This window comes from Vigna umbellata, chromosome 8, assembly GCF_029865625.1.
Source record: "Vigna umbellata cultivar VRB3 chromosome 8, Vumbellata_1.0, whole genome shotgun sequence".
Taxonomy (NCBI): Eukaryota; Viridiplantae; Streptophyta; class Magnoliopsida; order Fabales; family Fabaceae; genus Vigna; species Vigna umbellata.
Window position 1 is genome coordinate 13609864 of NC_142172.1, and position 20062 is coordinate 13629925.

Sequence of the window (20062 nt, forward strand, 5' to 3'; positions counted from 1 at the left end):
GCTGTCCAAACCCTATTGGCAGAGTTTTGAAGAGGTGATGAAGGAAGTAGAGGAGGATGCTTATCTGAGGAAGATAGTGGAAGACATCAAGAAAGACCCAGACTCACACCCTCCTTTCACGCTAGAAAATGAGAGGCTGCATTACAAAGGAAGGTTGGTGGTATCAACTCAGTCAACGTGGATTCCAAAACTGTTGGCCGAGTTCCACCTAACCCGGACTGGGGGACATTCGGGGATATACAGAACCTATAGGAGGGTGGCCCAGTCACTTTACTAGGTGGGAATGAAAAAGACGGTGACAGATTATGTGGCGGGATGCTTAGTGTGTCAGCAGCATAAGTATCTCACGTCTTCCCCTCAGGGTCTGCTGCAGCCACTACCCATTACAAATGTTGTGTGGGAAGAAATCAACATGGATTTCATAGTTAAACTACTGAAGTCGAATGGGTATGATGCAGTAATGGTAGTAGTAGATCGCTTAAGCAAATATGGCCATTTCGTGCCACTGAAACACCCATATTCAGCACGCACCATAGCTAATGTGTTCATAAGGGAAGTGGTCCGATTACATGGAATACCAGCTTCAGTGGTAAGTGACCGTGACCCTTTGTTCATGAGTATTTTCTGGAAAGAATTATTCAAGAGACAAGGAACTCAACTGCAAATGAGCACGGCTTACCATCCAGAAACAAATGGGCAGACAGAAGTATTAAATAGAGTTCTAGAGGGATATTTACGTTGCTTTTGTTCGGAACAACCGAAGGGGTGGAGTGGGATTTTACCCTGGGCGGAATACTGGTATAACACCAGTTTCCAAGGAGCTGTGAAATGTACTCCTTTCGAGGTGGTTTATGGCCGACAGCCCCCATCATTGCACAGGTTTATCCCAGGGGAAACGGCTGTGGAAGCAGTTGCTCAAGAATTACAGACACGAGACGAAGCTTTGAAACAATTGAAGTTTCATTTAGTACGGGCACAAGAGCTCATGGTCAGACAAGCCAATAAGAAAAGGAGGGCAGCAGGTATTGAAGAAGGAGATTGGGTATATCTCAAGATTAGACCACATAGACAAACATCGATGCCATCTAAACTGCACACTAAGCTGGCGGCACGATATTATGGGCCGTATCAGGTTGAACAAAAGGTGGGGAAAGTGGCTTATAAACTCCAGCTACCACCATCAGCTCGTATACACCCGGTTTTCCATGTTTCCCAATTGAAGAAGGTTGTGGGAGAAAGGACCGTGGAGAAGGAGCTGCCTGAAGATCTGCAGGGGGAAGGGCCATCTTATTGGCCTACTAAGGTTCTTGACCGAAGGCAAATAAAAAGGAGAGACGAGGAAGTTCCACAAGTGCTGGTTGAGTGGCAAGAAGGAGGCCGTGATGGAGCAACATGGGAGGATGTCATTACCATACGTGATCAATACCCAGAATTCAACCTTGAGGACAAGGTTGAACATGGGGCGGTGGGTAATGATAGACCCTGGTTAGTTTACAAGAGGGAGAGAACTAGATGACTTAACTGTCTTAACGGTTAAGTGGTTGTTAGTAAGTGGGCGGGAAAAGCTGGTATTATAAATACCTCTATTAGAAAAGGGTAGAGGACTTTTTGTGATTGTAAGGTACATAACAGGTTCTAGGAACTCTGTTGAGAGAGGTTATGCTCTCGTGACATTCATTGTACATTGAGGTTACTTGTGAATGACAGCATTCTTTCATTCTTTCTGGTGTTCTGTGTGTGTGAGAATGCATTGTGGGTAGGTTTCCTAATTAGAAACCTAACAGTATCACAGTAGTACAAGTAACAATACTAAACTGGATGGATTCATAGCATATTTGGCACTTGATAGAAGATTGATCAACTGTATTTATTACATACCAACTAATTTGTTATGCATCCAAGTGCTAGGGGAACTCAATCTAAAAAGGTACCTACTAAGGAGGATAACTTGAACTATATAAGCAAATATAGAATTATTTTGCAGATAACAATCATAACTATCATCACTTCTATTTGTAACAATCAAACTCTTCAAAATAAAAATATGTTGAAATGAATAGGAAGATTCTAAAGATATTTTCTCCTAATCAATATGAAGATATTGAGGAAATTTTTATCCTAATAATCCGCTATTCAGAAGATTTCCCCTCAATTTAGAAATGAATATTGATCATCCCCAACTTGCCTACAAGATCCTAAAATGTGCCCAAAGGAAGTATCTTAGTGGGAATGTATGTTATTTGAAGTCCTGTAGGGACATGGATTGTTGCCACCTTTTCCAAGATTATCTAAAGTGTCAATCAATTTCAATGTGTTCTATCCTATCATATTGTAATAGTTTATGGGCAATCCTCATGATTAACTTGTTATCACAATCCAGTTGCATAGGAATATCAACCTTGATTTTTAAGTCATGATGATTATGATTTTAATCTAGAGTCATTCACACATTCCTTGAGCAAAGTCTCAAAATTCAACTTTTACACTAGATCGAGACCTTTTATCATGTTTTTTGTTTCTCTAGGTTACCATACTTTCTCCAAGAAACACATAACACCCAGAGGTAGACTTCGTGCTGATAACAAAACATGAATAGTCTGCATCAATATGTATTCCCATGATCAAAGTGTCTTCTTTAACAGTAACTTCTTTCTTGTACATATGTTCAAGTATTGAAAAATTTGGTCAATTGCTCACATGTTTCTTTCTCTTTGATCATCCATAGACTAACTAATCATGCTAACTGCATAAGCAATGTTTGTTGCCTTGTGCAATAAATAAGTTTCCAATCTCTACATTGGATCTTTTCTACGAATAACTCTTCCCTTCCAATTTTATGATTATGTTCAATAGGAACTCCAAATGTTATACATCCCAGCTTACTTATTTCTTTGAAAAGATCAAGTACATATTTTCTTTGAGAGATGAAAATCCTTCTTTTAGAATAAGCAACCTCTATTCCAAGGAGATACGTGAGTTTTTTTAGGTCTGTCATTCCAAATTGAGCTGTCAATTTGTCCTTTAAAGTCAATTTCTTTGTTTCATCATCTCCTGCTATAAATATATCATCTACATAGACCAATAGTATAGTGAGAACCTGTAAGGGAGTGCTTTATGAATAAAGAATGGTCTCCTTGGCTTTGCTTGTATCCTAAGGAAATCATTGTTTCTATAAATCTTTCAAAGCATACTCTTAGAGATTGCTTCTTTAGGAGGCATACCTTGTTCCTCTACAATGAGTTTTAAATCCTAGAGGAATATCAATGTACACTCCTTCTATAGCGTGATGGAGAAATACCTTCTTCACATCCAACTAGTGTAAGTCCAAACCAAAATGACAATGAGTATGAGATAGCAGTGTTCTCTTTAATGCTTAAATGTGTTAGTAGATCTCCAAGAAGAGGGACCACTTTAGAAGAGAGATAGTCAAGAAGATAGCCCATTAGAGCTTGAGTGATTACTTAACATTTAAATAAACAAACAAAAAAATAACACATCTACCACACAAAGTTTTCTAGTGCTTTTGATAGCAGTCCTTAGATTTTCCAACGTCTCTTGGTGGTATTCTGGATTACCCCATGTAAGGGAGTGCTTTATGAATAAAGAATGGTCTCCTTGGCTTTGCTTGTATCCTAAGGAAATCATTGTTTCCATAAATCTTTCAAAGCATACTCTTAGAGATTGATTCTTTATGAGGCATACCTTGTTCCTTTACTATGAGTTTTAAATCCTAGAGGAATATCCATGTACACTCCTTCTATGGCGTGATGGAGAAATACCTTCTTCACATCCAACTAGTTTAAGTCCCAACCAAAATGACAATGAGTATGTGATGGTAGTGTTCTCTTTAATGCTTAAATGTGTTAGTAGATCTCCAAGAAGAGGGACCACTTTAGAAGAGAGACACAGTCAAGAAGATAGCCCATTAGAGCTTGAGTGATTACTTAACATTTAAATAAACAAACAAAAAAATAACATGTTTACCGCACAGAGTTTTCTAGTGCTTTTGATAGCAGTCCTTAGATTTTCCAACGTCTCTTGGTGGTATTCTGGATCACCCCATGAAAAATCAAACCTTGCCACTAGTACATTGTAAGAAAAGAAGAATAAGACAAGTCAAGACCAATTGAAAACTCAAGCTTGTCAACTATCACAGTAGATACATAAGGGAAGCTGCAAACCATAAAGAAGCCACAAAAATGCTCCTAGATTCTTACTCGTGAGATAGTTAAAGATTTGGAAAAAAAAGAAAGGCCTTCTAATTCCAAAATAGTTTATTTCATAAAACAAAGCTATCCAATTTCATGTTTTCTTACTACAATAACTAGAAAGACAAAATAACCAAGTAGTCCCTTATCTATCATACAACAAATATTTGCAGTCAATTGTTAAATAAAGATCACAAACAATCAAAGGTTGCATTTGGGAAAATACCGGACATTCCTGCCTCAAGACATTGGGAAATCACATCAACTGATCGTGACTTTGGGCCAAGTGTGCCAACAATCTTTGTCATAGCTGGAAAGAAACTCTGCAGTGTGCATTTCAACAACCACTTAGTCAAAATTCAAATTGTCTAAGAGCAAAATTATCTAGGATAGGCTAACAATGTCGTTAGTTTCACACTTCAACACCAAAATAATAAACAAATCTGAAAAAACAACTACATAGCCCACTAGCTCCAAACCTCAAACCTAGAGTGCAACATGAAAGCTTAAGATCACAACCTTGTGAGAAAATTTTTAGTACTTCCGTAGAACCTGCACTATTGTTCTGACACTACTTTTAATTTGACCCATTTTTCTAACTTTTATTTCAAAAGAAAATTAAAATGTGAAAAAAAAAAGTACACCTTACCAACACTTTAATGATAGAAGCACAAACACAATACATAAATTAAAAGTTTTTTCCAATTTTGCAAAATGTGAAAAGCACAATACACACCTTCACCTCAACTCGAGCCAGAGCAACACCACATAATGTTGCCAAATAAAAAGGAGTTAAAAAAGCGAATTTCCCAATCGACACCATTGAAAAAAAAAATCTCAGAGACCGAATTTGAACTCTACTCCGACCGTGAAAACAAGTCTTCTCCGATCTACTAACTTAAAATTCGAATTCTAAAAGGAAGATGCAAACAAGAGAAAACTCTGAAAACGCTTTAAACATCTTCATTCTCAGTTAAATACAGTGATCAATTAGAAGCTGACTACTTAACTTTGTTTCACAAAAACAGTTTTCAAAATAAAAAAACCGAGATCTGAAACATGCAGTCCCTAAGAAAACCATTTTCAGTTTCCCAAAAAATCTAAAAACTAAAGGCCGCTTACCCAGGCTTTCATTCGGCATTTCCATTTTCTGTCTTCACCTTTTAATTACAAAAATGTCAATTTCCTTCGTGTGTTCAAATATTTCAAAGATTCACAAATGAAACACCAACAAAACTCGTTTCCGACCGCTAAATTAAAAACTACCAAGCAAACAAAGCATCAAGAAATGCAACCCCAAAACAACAGGCACACAAGGAAAACGGTTATTATCGCGTTCTTTTTTTCCATTACAAAGCTCGAAAATTGAAAATAACACAAAATTAACAAAATTGAAAACAGAGAGAGAGAGAGAGAGAGAGAGAGAGAGGAGATGCTGACAGGCTTGGATGGCTCGAGGATGGAAGCCATTCTGATGGGTTCCTCGAGGATCAATGGACTGGACTGCATTTTGGTGAAAACTGAAGGGGTCAACTTCGGTGAAGAAGAGCAGAGATTCCGATAGTGTGCGTGAGACTGAGTGACACAAAAAGCATCAAAAAATGATATGAATGCGAAAGAAAAGAAAAGGAAGAGACCAACCACGAAAGTAGCGCAAACAGATCGTGTCCGTACGAGCGTGGGACCCGTGTACTTTTTTTTTTCTCAACGTTACTATTTGAGTATATTTATTTTGGGTTCGTAAAATTTGTACCACAAAAATTTATCCACATTAAAAATATTGCATTTTTAAAACATCTTTCTCGATCATTTTATCCAGTATATTTTCAATAATTAGTTTCCAAAGTAATTTTAATAGTTTTAAATTAAAAGTAGACGTAACATCAAAAAAATATAAATAAAACTATATAAATAAGTTATCATATAATAATATAGTAAAACATTTACTAGAAATAGAGTTAATCTTACAATTATCATAAAATAATTATAAAAGTTCAAACTATACAATATTTCTATATTATTACAAAACTAAGTATATAACCGAATGGTCATTACAAGTTTAGAACTATAATCGAACAATTAATATAGAACCATGCTCAGCTCTAGTACTGAACTGTCCTAATCTAAACTGCAGGATCCTTGTCATCCAACGTCTGCTCCAACAAACACCTGTCTCCCTCTACTCACACCCATAAGTTGATCATTGCAAAGAAGAATTTTCGAATGGAAAGGATAACAAAAGAAGGGTAAGCTAGTATAATTTAATTAATCATACAAATAAAGCAAATACATAATCTTATAACCATTAAACACTCAAAGTTATGAAATCACCAACCACACAAACATGCAATGACCAAACACTTGACTTTGACCATCCGAATTGTATAAATTATCTAGTTCTAAGGATTTGTGCATTGGTGCGATGAAGTAACTAGAAACTCCATCAGCCATCACACCAGGTTATACAAGTACTTTGAACTCAGACCTCCTACTATTCTCACCACATGACTCATCCCACTCTACTTAAGCATGGATGATCGATTATCTAGAATGTCAGGATAAATCCTAGCAAAACTCCAACCATTTATACAGTAAACCACAAAAACAATCACCACCATGTAACTTCTCCTTGAGGATAATAGTAATACCTCTATCAATCATACTTTTATTTTAACACCATCAAGATCATGCATACATAATTCATCAAAGCAATTTGGACAATTAATTATCCTACACATTAGAATAACTATAAACCGAACAAAATTAACCAAACACATATGAATAAAACTGAACACTCTGTCTATGTTGGAGACCGAACGATTTCTAACTTCCCAAAGGACAGGACCGAACGGTCCATAATAGATAAGACTGAAGAATTGACCGAGCGCTATTAAAAATTGTTCACTAGAATAGAGACCGAATGCTACCACTAGACCAAGTACTAAGCTTAGACCGAATACTAAAAACTCAAACCGAACACTTAGTGTAAGATCGAGCGTCTTTCACTATCTACATAACAGGACCGAACGGTCCATACTAGGTAAGGAGGAGGAAGTGGCCGAACACTATTAAGGACCAACCCCCAGGGAAAGACCAAACACTAATACAAGTACAAGCACTACCAAGACAAGTACCCACCTAAAGTCGAACACCCTTTAGCTTAGATCGAACACCTAATGCTTAGGTCAACACTGAGAATTTATAACAAATGTTAATCATCACTTATCACTACTAAGAGACCAAACGGTACAACAGTATGACCGATCGGTCATTAACCAGTAAGAACCATAAGAAGTCAAATGTAGTTAAAACCAAACACTCGAGTAAAATTGCACGGTCAACTAATAACTCTCAACGATCGACATAATTCTACAGAATATTGCAGAGTTATGTTCACCTATCCTTAACCAAAACACAGCATTCTTACCAACTTCTATATTTTTCCAAACTTGTATTATACTCCCTTCCCTAACCAAGTTTACTGACCCAGAATAGAAAATCCACACAAACCAATCACTATACAGAAGATTTCAACCGTTCCCCAGGTTCCAGCCATATACAGAGTTTCAAACACAATTAAATCTAACATCAACTTATTCATTCAAGCAAACGTCCAAACAGAAATTCCCAACACATAAAAACATAATTAAATTACTAACTTCCCTTATCTCGAATAATTCAAACAATTCTACACTTCCACAGTCTTGCCTAACCCGCAAGTAACTTCTAAGGCAACCTACAATTTCTTATCGGTGAAAAGGAACCAGCCAGAGAATCAAAGACAGAAAAATAGTGCTTGCATGTAACCAAAAATGTAGAAACCTCAAAAGACAAAGGAATTGAACTTACCAACTCCAAAACAGCAACTTGATCGGTGAAAAGAGAATCTCTTGGCACCAAAAAAGCTCAGGCACGGCCTAATTGATGATCAGATGAAGAAAAGAGTGAGAATTTCTAGAGAAAATTTGTAGAGAAAAGGAGAAGAAAAGAAAACTCAGAAGTTTGGAGAGAAGAAGTGCATACAGAGAATGACACAAAATTTTGAAAAGTTCCTTTATATAATATCGTCAAAACTGATGGGTCCACTCATATGCACACATCTGTCTTCCCCACTTTTTCTGAATTTCTTGATTCTTATAGTTAACATGTGATTATAGTAGAGACGTATTTTAAAAAAACGTAATGTTTTAAAAAAAAATATCTTTCTTTATTTTTTAAACAATTTTATTTTTCACTTTTTTCTTTTCCGTTCAATTATTCATTTTTTTTTATTTTTCTAATTTACCCTTCATTCCAAACACAAATATGTTTGACATGATCTATTATAAAAAAGATAGGTTAATATTTTTTTGGCAAGAAGAAATGTTTAGTTTAGCTGACTGACCTATTTAAATATATTTGTAACGTAATTCAAAATGTAAATTCATTATATATATATATATATATATATATATATATATATATATATATATATACCTATATACCTATATACCTGCCAAATAAATCCATATGATCAAAAAATAATTATTAGAAACACTCACAAGATTATAGGGTTAAATATGTTTTTAGTCCCTAAACTATTGACCGTTTTTGGTTTTCGTCCCTCTTCCAAAGTAAGGTACAATTTGGTCCTCAATCTTTAAAAAACGTTCGTTTTAGTCGAAAAAACGAACGTTTTGAGGACTAAAACGAGGACTAAAAACAAAATTTTGAGGACTAAAACGAACGTTTTTATAAAGAATGAGGACCAAATTGTACCTTACTTTGGAAGAGGGACGAAAACCAGAAACGGCCAATAGTTTAGGGACTAAAAACATATTTAACCCCAAGATTATATATCTCCAAAGCCCTATGAATTGCTACCAACCTATAAACTTTCCTTTTTAAAATTGCTAAATATATATTAACATCATTAATCTTAATTTAATAAAAAAAACTCAAAATATAAAAATCACATAAAATAATAAAAAGTTATTGAATCAATTGTTATAAATAAATAATTAACAAAAAAAAAATCAACCTAAAACAAATACAATAAATAACTACATATAAAATCTAAAATTTCAAATATCCAGATAATACATATATTTTATTATATATTTTTTATATATCTAATTACAATATTTATTTCAATTCTAATTCAAAAACTGAAAGTGTTTTATACAATATACACTACAAAAATCTCCAATTTTAGTAGGAGTTATTTTTAACGTTCAGAAAATACGTTTTCAGGAGGTACAAGAACCATTGGGAAAATCACCGTCACAAAGTTACCGGCGGTTTTCTGTCAAATTCCAAGGGTTTTGGGAACCGTTGGAACTAACCGGGGTTCCTTAAAACCGCCCCTATTACTAGGGGTTTCTAGGAAACCGCCGGCACCGACTAGGCTTTGCAAACTGCCCCTTTTTCAAGGGTTTTTGGAGAGCCGTCGGAACTAACCGGGATTCTACGAACCGCCGGAAGTAGATGGGTTCGAAAAATTTTTGGGGTTTTATCCAAAATCGGAAATGCATACAATTTTTTTTTTGGTTGAAATTGGAGAATTTCTTAATTATGATGCATCAGATACCTATCTAGCAGTGTAGTAGTTTATGCTAATAAAATCAAATGAATTAATAAGCTGGAATGCTTCTTTGTAAATTTTGGATAATCTCCTTTTGTTAATGGATCCATAAACCTTCAATGGAACAAATAAATTATCTGAAATTCATACTTTATTACTAACTATATATAGCATTATCATTAGTGCAGTAAACATCTAAAGATATCAAGATGCATTATACTTCTACTTACAATGACTTTTACCTTTTTTGTTTCTTTTCAACAGATTTTTCATGCACCTTAGTTCCCACATACCAGAATGAAAGTAAGAACTTTATAGCACACCATTTTAATTGTATAATATCATTTTTGAGGATAAGGATATATAAAGAAGTACTTTACCATCTGAAAGTAGCCTCTCGATCAAGTTTGTTTTCAGATAGTGGCACAGTCCAAACAAAATTCAATGTTATGCCATTTTGAATTCTCTGCACAATTTTGTTATAAAAAATTAAAGATAAAAATGTTCAATACTAAAAATTAAATACAAAGATGTCTAAGGTTCTTCTTTATTACATCCATCATTTGGCACACTTCCTTTACCAGATACCTACAATATAACATAATAGTTAGTCGGTTATATATTTTAAAAAAATCATACAAATAAATTTAGCAATTATTACCGATGATGGTTGAAATGTAGCAATTATTTTGTCTTCTCTGAAATTTAGTATAAGTAAAGCTTTTTGTTAACTTATGGAATGTCTAATGTAGATACAGACCAATTAAGGGCATCCAATAAATATAACTATTTTTATTTCTTTACCTTTACAAATAGTTCGTAATACTCGTATATGATAGATATTCAAATCTCAAAATTTACTCTCAAGTGTGAAGATACAAAAAACTAATACCATAAAACTTATAACTTAAAGACAAAACCATAATTGACTTCAGGCAAAGCATACAAAAACAAATCAGCAACTACAAATAAAAAATAAAACACAACAAAATAAAAGTGTCGTCCTAAGAAGTGTGAAACAAATGCTTTAAGGGCGGAAGAATAACACAGATACTGACCTGTTGAAATATAAAGCATTGATTTTGACCTGATTTATCTCAGAAACTAACTGATACAATATCCTCAAACCTATAGTGATTTTGTGCCTGCTAAAAGTATCAATTGGTCACATTAAAATTCAAAACAATCAGATCTGTAGTACAAAAGAAGATATATTTAATAATTAAAGAAAATAGTAAAAACACCAAGTACACAATCAAAACCTCAAACACCACATGCCAGTAACAAAGAAACTAGTCAGCGTGGTGGATTGTGGTGGTTAATGGAACTTGACTCTCTGAACCAAAATCTTCTTTATTATCCTATCCTACATCTAATTTACGATATGTTAATACTCCCAATAAAATTAAAAATATTTGTTCAAGAATAACAATATAAACTTATTATAAATATTCTTATGGGTCGTACAACTAGTTTGGGATACAAGACAATCACCCTACAAATTTTCATTGATGATTAAACCATTAAACTCCACTATTAATACTCAACAAATTACAGGACCTTAATTTTGTAATCAAAACACATATCAAAGACAAGAAAAATGAAGATTAGGTTACAGTGAAAAATGAAGATATAGATAGAGAGATAGATGAAGATTAGGTTAGAGTAAAAGAAGAAGGAGAGGAACTAGGAAGTATTAGGAATGGAGTCTTAGGCAAGAGGAAAAGAATGCAGAGAGAATAATTTGATTGAAGAGATAAGATGAAAATTGAAGAGATACGATGAACATACCAGGGAAACGGAAGTGATAAAAATCGCCTCAGCACAGTCCTCGCCGCCTCGACCTTGCTGCCTCACCGCCTCAACCACGATGCTCTCAGCCCAATCAGGAGAAGACACAAAGCAGACGAACACGAACATGCACACAAAGTATGGAAAGATTGTGATGAAGGCAACGGAAGAAATGAAAGTGCTTAGGAGGAAGGGAATTAGGGTTTAGGGAATTAGAAATGAAGGTGCGGAAAAACTTTTCTAATATTAAAGACGCCAAAAATTATTCTAAAATAAAAATATATTTTAGGCACGACTTTAGTTAGTAACCGTCATAACTTTTTTTGAAAAAAAAAACTTACTTGCAGTTCTAAGCATAAACCGTCGAAATTTATTTAGGGTTTCCAAAATCGTCGGAAAAAAAATCCCCTCCTAAAATTCATTATTTTTTTTAGTGATAGTTTGTGATAAAAACAAAAAGAAAATAATATCACAGTGTATCATTCATTGAAAATATGAAAACCACTCCAAAGTCATATTTACTAATTAGTTGACTCTATTATAGAGAAAAATCTTGTAATTATTTTAAAAATGTTTATTTTAGATAATGAAAAAATTTACTCTTTTCTTAATGTTTATTGATAATATTTTCAATTGTAGTTTTTTCTAGTCACTTCCAATATGGAAGATATATTTAATAGTAAATTGAATTAACTGACCTAATTATATATATATATATATATATATATATATATATATATATATATATATATATATATGATTAAATGATAAATATTTAGTTATTAATTTTATTTCTTATTTATTTTATTTATGTTTTAGATATTTTTATCTATGTCTAAAAGTTTATAAGTACATATGATTTCTATAAAAAAAAATATTTACTCAATTATCTCATTTTTTATAATTGTTATCAAAATATGTAATATGACTTATACATTTACATATTGGCTTTTACATTATAATAAGGAAGGTAGGTTTTTACTTCCTTCATTCCTACAATTTCTTCCCACACTCCTCAAATTTTAAAAATTAAAAATTTTATCAAATTTTTATCTTTTGTAAGAGTGACTTTCAAATTATATGTTTTGAAAGTTTTTTGGGATAATTTATTTTGGAATTTATGAAATTTATAGAATAAAATTTTTCGAATGAAATATTATGAAACACAAAATGAATTTCGGAACAAGATTTTTGGAATAAAATTTCCAGAATAAACTTTTTGGAAAATTTATATATTTTTTAAACAAATTTTTCACAATGAACCTTTCAGAAAAAGATTTTCAAAACACGTTAATTATGGAAAAAACTATAAGAACAAGCTTTGTTTTTATCTCTTATTCTTTATCTGAAATTGATGAGAATTATTTTTAAGTTGAGCGAATTTTGGACTTAGCTAGTTTTAACGTAATTCATAATAGTAATAATATGGGAGTTGCTCCCTCCACCACCACCAACCACTCTCTGTACCTCCCCATACCTAATTTGCCCTTCTATAATACGGATGTCAACATTCGTTTCACCTTCAACGGATGTTGACATCCGTTTAATAAATTTTTAAAAAATATTTTATTTATTATTTAAATAATAATATATACATTAAATTAATAATAATTATTTTATTAAATAAAATAAAATTAATTTATAAATAATTAAATAATAATTTTTAAAAAAATTAAATAATATTTATATATTAATTTAAAATATAAAAAATTAAAAACAAAAAAACAAAAAAGGTAACGGATGTCGCCACATCCGTTACGGATGTGGCACATCCGTTTTAATATATTTATAACAAATTTTTTAATTATTATTTAAATAATAATACATAAATTAAATTTAATAATAATTATTTTATTAAATAAAATAAAATAAATTTATAAATAATTAAGTAATAATTTTAAAATAATTAAATAATATTTATACATTAATTTAAAATAAAAAAATTTTAAAAAAAACTAAAAACCAAAAAAAAAATGCAACGGATGTCGCCACATCCGTTTTAATATATTTATAACAAATTTTTAATTATTATTTAAATAATAATACATAAATTAAAATTAATAATAATTATTTTATTAAATAAAATAAAATTAATTTATAAATAATTAAGTAATAATTTTAAAAAAATTAAATAATATTTATATATTAATTTAAAATACAATAAATTAAAAAAATATAAATTAAAAAAAAAAACTCAACGGATGTGGCACTTCCGTTGAAGAATTTTTTCTTCAACGGATGTTGACATCCGTTGAAGAAAAGAGGTGGGATGTAGGATATTTTAAAATATAAAGGATAGTTTTGGAATTTTAGAAAAATGTGGTGGTACAGGGAGCAACACCCGATTAATATTATACAAACAAATATGAAGAGAGATAAGATTTAGATAATAATATTAATAATTGAAAGATATAAATTTTGACTATAGAAATTTGACCAATAAAAATAAGTTAATAATATTTAAAAATAGTCATAATAAATACAAATTCTTAACAAGATAAAAATAGTTAGGGAAAAAACCCTAATAAAAAATTATTGTCATTTCAAATGGTAACTAAAACATCGTTCTATTATTTTCTTTCACAAAATTATTTATATCCTTTACGTAAAAAAAAAACATAAATAAGTTTTTTGATCTTCTCATTCCAAACAAATAATACATGTGAATAATACCTCCACATTTTGGGCTTCATTATTTAATTATACCTTTGTTAAATTATTTTTTGCAAAGTTTCCTGAGTCAATTTAGTTTTTGCTCTTGCATGGTCCTTCTAAGTTTTGTATTTGGTCTTGAGTTTCCCTTTGATATAAAGTATTGACTTCATGATTGTTAAAAGTTTCAACATGTATGCATCAGAAGTGACAGCAACCACGATGGTGTGATACAATTATAAAGAATATTTTAATTTTTTTTAATTAAGATTTTAAAACAAGGACTAGATTTGACTCTTTAAAACAAGAATAAGTATATAAACTATTAAGAATTGTTTTCATAAAAGGAAAGGATCATAATTCATCAACTTTTTATTTATTTATTATTCCTTTTGGAGATAAATCCCTTAAGAGTAAACATTTTTTTCATCAGCTATCACTTCATTAAAGACTGCACTCTTAAGAGTGTATTGGAAAAGTTTGTCAAGCATTATCATGTTAAAGAGCAAATTAATTCTAGAAGGAAAAAATAAGTATACTTGGTAAAACACTTTTGAAAAAAAAATTCATTAATGGTCTACGAGATAATTGATGGATTTATAAAACATGTGCATAAGCCTATTAAAAGGGATAATTGGTGGATTATAAAACATGTTCATAAGCCTATTAACGCATTATTGAAGAATCAACAATATCATAATTTTATATTGCTTCACCTTATGAACTAGATTTAGTCATAGATTCACAGCACGGTAGAGAGAAGAAGGCTTAAAGGAGAAGAGAGAGAGACAAGATAAGCCAGAGAAAAAGGAAATATTATTGATTGATTGATTCACTAAGTACAGAAAAGGGGAGAGATATATAAAGGGAAGGATAACTACAAAAGCGGGTCATGCAACCTAACCGAATGGTTATAAAAGGTGTACCAATATTATCAGCCCCCCTCAAGCTGGGCATAAATGTTTTGGAGACCCAGCTTGGAACGAAGAAGTTGAAAAATAGGGGGAGGTAACGGTTTGGTTAATATGTCGGCAATTTGCATAGTTGTGGAGATGGGGATAAGCTTGATCAGCCCAGCTGCAACCTTTTCACGTACAATGTGGCAGTCAATGTCAATGTGCTTTGTACGTTCATGAAAAACTTGGTTAGAAGCAATTTGTATGGCAGATTGGTTGTCGTAGTAGATGAGGGCAGGAGTCGTGTAAGTAACGTGGAGATCATGAAGCAGATATGTAAGCCACTGCATTTCACACACAGTGCTGGCGAGCGAACGGTATTCAGCCTCAGAAGAACTACGGGAGACCGTCGGTTGTTTCTTGGAACGCCATGAAATGAGAGAGTTTCCAAGATAGATAGTGAACCCAGTGACCGAACGGCGAGTATTAGGACAGGTGGCCCAATCAGAGTCACAAAAAGCTTTCAGTTGGATAGTAGAGTTGCACGGAAAATGAATACCAGTACCAGGTGTACCTTTGAGATATCGTAGGATACGAGTAGTGGCTTGTTGATGGGCAGTCGTGGGGGCAGACATAAATTGACTGAGGTGATTGACGGCAAAGGTAATGTTCGGACGGGTGGTGGTAAGGTAGATTAGTTTCCCAATAAGACGACGATAAGAGGCAGCAACATCACCATTCAAAGACGAATCGATATTAGTGGCAGAATGTTTGTGAACCATGGGAGTAGGGACAGGAGAGCTGTCAAGCATGCCAGTTTCAGCAAGAAGATCGAGGACATACTTTCGTTGGCTAAGGTGGATGCCTTTGGAGTTGCGGGCGACTTCAAGGCCGAGGAAGTAAGTTAGATCACCAAGATTCTTTATGCGAAAAGTTGAATGAAGAAGATTGGTGATGCGTTGGATTTCTCCATCATTGTTGCCGGTTATGAGTATGTCATCAACATAAATGAGAATTGCCGTAATGTATTGTCCATCATGTTGCAAGAAAAGAGAATTGTCAGATGTTGAACAGTTATAATTATGGGACAATAAGAAAGTATGTAACTTAGCATACCATTGTCGGCCAGCTTGTTTAAGACCATATAAAGATCTCTGCAGTTTGCAAACTTGATTCGGTGTGGAAGTGGTAAGACCAGGAGGAACTTTCATATAGACATCTTCATGAAGATCACCATGGAGGAAAGCATTGTTAACATCCAACTGTTTTAGTGACCAATTCTTTGTGGCAGCTATGGCAAGAAGGAGCCGGACGGTAGTGAGCTTGGCGACAGGAGCAAAAGTTTCTAAGTAATCCAACCCTTCTATTTGGTTGTATCCTTTGGCGACCAGACGTGCTTTATAACGATCGACCGAGCCATCAGAATTGTATTTAATTTTGTAAACCCAACGACAACCAATAGCAGTTTTATTAGGGGGTAAAGTGGTGAGGACCCAAGTATTGTTAGCCTGTAGGGCATCAAGTTCAACACACATGGCAGTAACCCATTCGGGATTTTTAGAAGCAACAGAATAAGAGTTTGGTTCAGTATTAGAAGTTATAGACAAAATAGTATGCTTGTAATGATTTGAAAGACGATTGTAGCAAAGATAATCTTTGATGGGGTAGCGGACAATGCTATTAGTTTTATAATCTTTTAAGTAAGCCGAAGTCGTTCGGGGTCTAGAAGAACGCCTTACACTTTCAGAGATATCATTACAATTATTATCAAGCTGAGTGATATCTGTAGGTGTGTTGTGAGAACCGGTCGACAAGTCAGTAATCAAATTACCGGGCGGTCTATCAGCAGTAGAAGAGCCGAGCGGTATATCATTAGTGGTGGGGCCGTACGGTAGGAGATGATCATAATTATGGGTGTAGTTAGTTGGCAGAGGAAGGGATAAAGAGTTCTCGGTTTTTTGAATATTGTGATATGGAAAAACATTTTCATGGAAAACAACATTACGGGAAACTTCAACCTTATGATTTTTGAGATTTAGGAAAAGATAACCTTTTGTGTGTCGTTTGAAACCTAAGAAAATTCCAGGGACAGCACGATCATCAAATTTCTTTCTGTGAGCAGTAATAGTGTTGGCATAGCAGAGACAACCAAAAACACGCAACATGGATAGGTCACAAGAAGACCCATGAAGACGATCATGTGGCGTATCATTTTGTAGAATAGGTGTGGGCATCTGATTGATCAAAAAAACAGCATGTTGAGCTGCATAACACCAGAAGACAGTTGGTAAATGTGAATGAAAAAGGAGGGCACGTGTGATATTTAAGATGTGTTGGTGTTTGCGTTCGACCACACCATTTTGTTCAGGTGTTTCAACACAAGTGGTTTGGTGATTAATGCCCTTATTTGAGAAGAGATCATGCATATTGAACTCAACACCATTGTCAGTTCGTATTATTTTAACCTTTTTATTAAACTGAGTTTCTATATTGCAGAGAAAAGTAAGAATATGGTTTTTAATAGAAGATTTATCTAGCATAGGTATAATCCAAGTGTAACGCGAAAAATCATCAACAATGGTCAACAGATATTTAAAACCATTCATAGAAGCAGTGCTGGGGCCCCATATGTCAATATGCAGAAGATGAAAGGAACATGATGAATGAGATGTACTAGCAGTATAAGGAAGTTTCTTTTGTTTAGCACGATGGCACGCATCACAAGGAATTTGAGTGTCATTTGTTATATAAACATGTTTATTTTGTAAAAGATGTAACCTATCATTTGAAAGATGGCCAAGACGAGCATGCCACAGATTTGGAGTCTGAATAGAGCATATTAAAGGACTACAACTAGTATCATTTTTACAAACAGATGAGTCAAAGAGATATAATCCATTGTGATGTCTAATCAAACCAATCTTCTCTTGACTTTGGGTGTCCTGCATGATGCAGCCGGAAGGAGAGAAAATTAGTGTACAATTAATGTTAGCAATAAGCTGTGAGACAGATATAAGATTGAATGAGAAGTCAGGAATATATAGCACATTAGAAAGATGGAATTTAGAGTGAAACCGAACAGTGCCCTTGTAATGAGCTTGGAGAATTTTTCCATTTGGTAATGTTATCGAAATAGGGGTAATCTTTTGATAAAAGGAGAAAATTTTTAAAGAGATGCAAACATGATCGGTGGCACCCGAATCAAGGAGCCATGTATTATCCGAATGAACGTGAAGAGCAGAAACAATATTACCTGGAGAGGTGTTGGTGGAGAGTGTCCCTACTTGATTAATGTGAACATTGGGAGCATTAGATTCAGATTTGTTGAACAGGTCGGCAAGAATTTGATATTGTTGAGGTGTGATTTGAATGGTCTCGGTAGAAGAATGATCAGGATCCAATCCGTTCGGTTGAATGGCATCACGGGCGGTTGAAACATTATGAATATGGCCGAGTTTGTTATCGGAAAACTTATGGCCAGGAGGATATCCATGTTTCTTGAAACACACATCTATGGTATGGCCAGTTTTACGACAGTATGTGCAGATCTTTCGATTGTTGTTGTTGGTGGTTTTTGCATTCCGGTGATCTTGGTTTGGAAAACCATGTTTTTTGAAGCAGGTGTTTTCTTGATGACCAACCCGATTGCAGTAGGTGCAAGTAATAGTGGTAGAATTCAGTGACAGAAAATTCGCCTTGGGACAAGGTGGTGGCTTCCATTTGTAATGTGGAGATCCTTGCAAGGTCACCTTGGGCAAAACGGATCTTCAGGTCGTTCCATATGTCGATAGCATTGTCCATCCAAATGATGCTCTCACGGATGGAGGGAGATACCGAGTGTAACAGCCAAGAAACCACCATACTATTACAGCGGAACCAAGCTTGAAACGTAGCATCAGTCTGTGCAGGTTGAGGCGCGGATCCAAGAACGAATTCCACCTTGTTCTTGGCAGAAAGAGCCGTAACGAAGGATCTGTTCCATGAATGATAGTTTGTATTGTTGAGTACGGGTGAGACAAGGGATATGGCGGGGTTTTCATTGGGGTGAAGATAAAGGTATGAATGTGTAGAATCGTGGGTTAGGATATTGGCTTCAGGGGTAGCCATTCAAGGAGAGGAAAGAAACAAGAACAAGATTGGAGTAAACAGAGAAATCAGAGAGCAGCAGAAATAACTTCTGATACCATCATAGATTCACAGCACGGTAGAGAGAAGAAGGCTTAAAGGAGAAGAGAGAGAGACAAGATAAGCCAGAGAAAAAGGAAATATTATTGATTGATTGATTCACTAAGTACAGAAAAGGGGAGAGATATATAAAGGGAAGGATAGCTACAAAAGCGGGTCATGCAACCTAACCGAATGGTTATAAAAGGTGTACCAATATTATCATTTAGTTCTCAAATGTTAAGTCAAAGGGTTCTACTAAGCAAAAACATGTTACATGTATTATTACTTCTACTTATAACTTATATTGGTTATATGGATATAACACCTTTCCATAATTACTTAAAAACTCTAAAAGATAACTTCACATTAGTGAAGGATTAAAAATATAGTTGTTTCTCTATCTAAGACCTTTATAAGATGAACTACAATTTAAGCACTTGAAGGCTTTTGAACACTTTTCACACATACATAAGAATTATTAATTGTGTATTGGAATCTTATAGAGGTGTCCAAAGAGGACTATTGTAAGTCACATGCTTTAGACCATTATAGGTTATATCTTATTTTGGAAGTTAATGACTTTATATTGATATTTTATGCTATATAGCATGATGATATGAGTAGATCATTTTCTTTATCTTTGAGATATCTTTGTATTATTAATAATACCAATTTGAGCTTTTGTATATTGATGAATGGTACTATATTTTAGAATCTTCTTTGAAAGATGTTCAATAATCAACTCATAAACATTAGATTATGTGACACTTAAATGATGTGCATAG

At 33.7% G+C, this 20062-nt stretch overlaps 1 protein-coding gene and 1 long non-coding RNA gene across 3 annotated transcripts in view; both read right to left on the reverse strand.

The window, feature by feature from the left end:
- Positions 1–5827, reverse strand: part of LOC148194047 (pyruvate kinase 1, cytosolic-like) — a 28242-nt gene extending 22415 nt beyond the window's left edge. Inside the window, exons 1-3 of one of the 2 annotated variants that reach the window (XM_088096215.1) lie at positions 5649–5827; positions 4435–4531; positions 3985–4082 (exon numbers count right to left, since the gene is read on the reverse strand). In XM_088096215.1, the coding sequence (XP_087952341.1) occupies positions 3985–4082; positions 4435–4531; positions 5649–5717 (264 nt within the window). In that variant the 5' untranslated portion in view covers positions 5718–5827. Of the gene's footprint in view, positions 1–3501; positions 3567–3984; positions 4083–4434; positions 4532–5648 lie in introns of those variants that run through there. The other variant, XM_088096216.1, reaches the window with a different exon arrangement.
- A 421-nt stretch (positions 5828–6248) lies between these two features.
- LOC148194048 (uncharacterized) lies at positions 6249–11867 on the reverse strand. The gene is made up of 5 exons (XR_015781788.1): positions 11563–11867; positions 10830–10916; positions 10152–10359; positions 8058–8125; positions 6249–6387 (listed from the first exon to the last, which is right to left on the reverse strand). It is a non-coding gene; the product is annotated as an uncharacterized LOC148194048 (long non-coding RNA).
- Positions 11868–20062: the final 8195 nt, after the last annotated feature.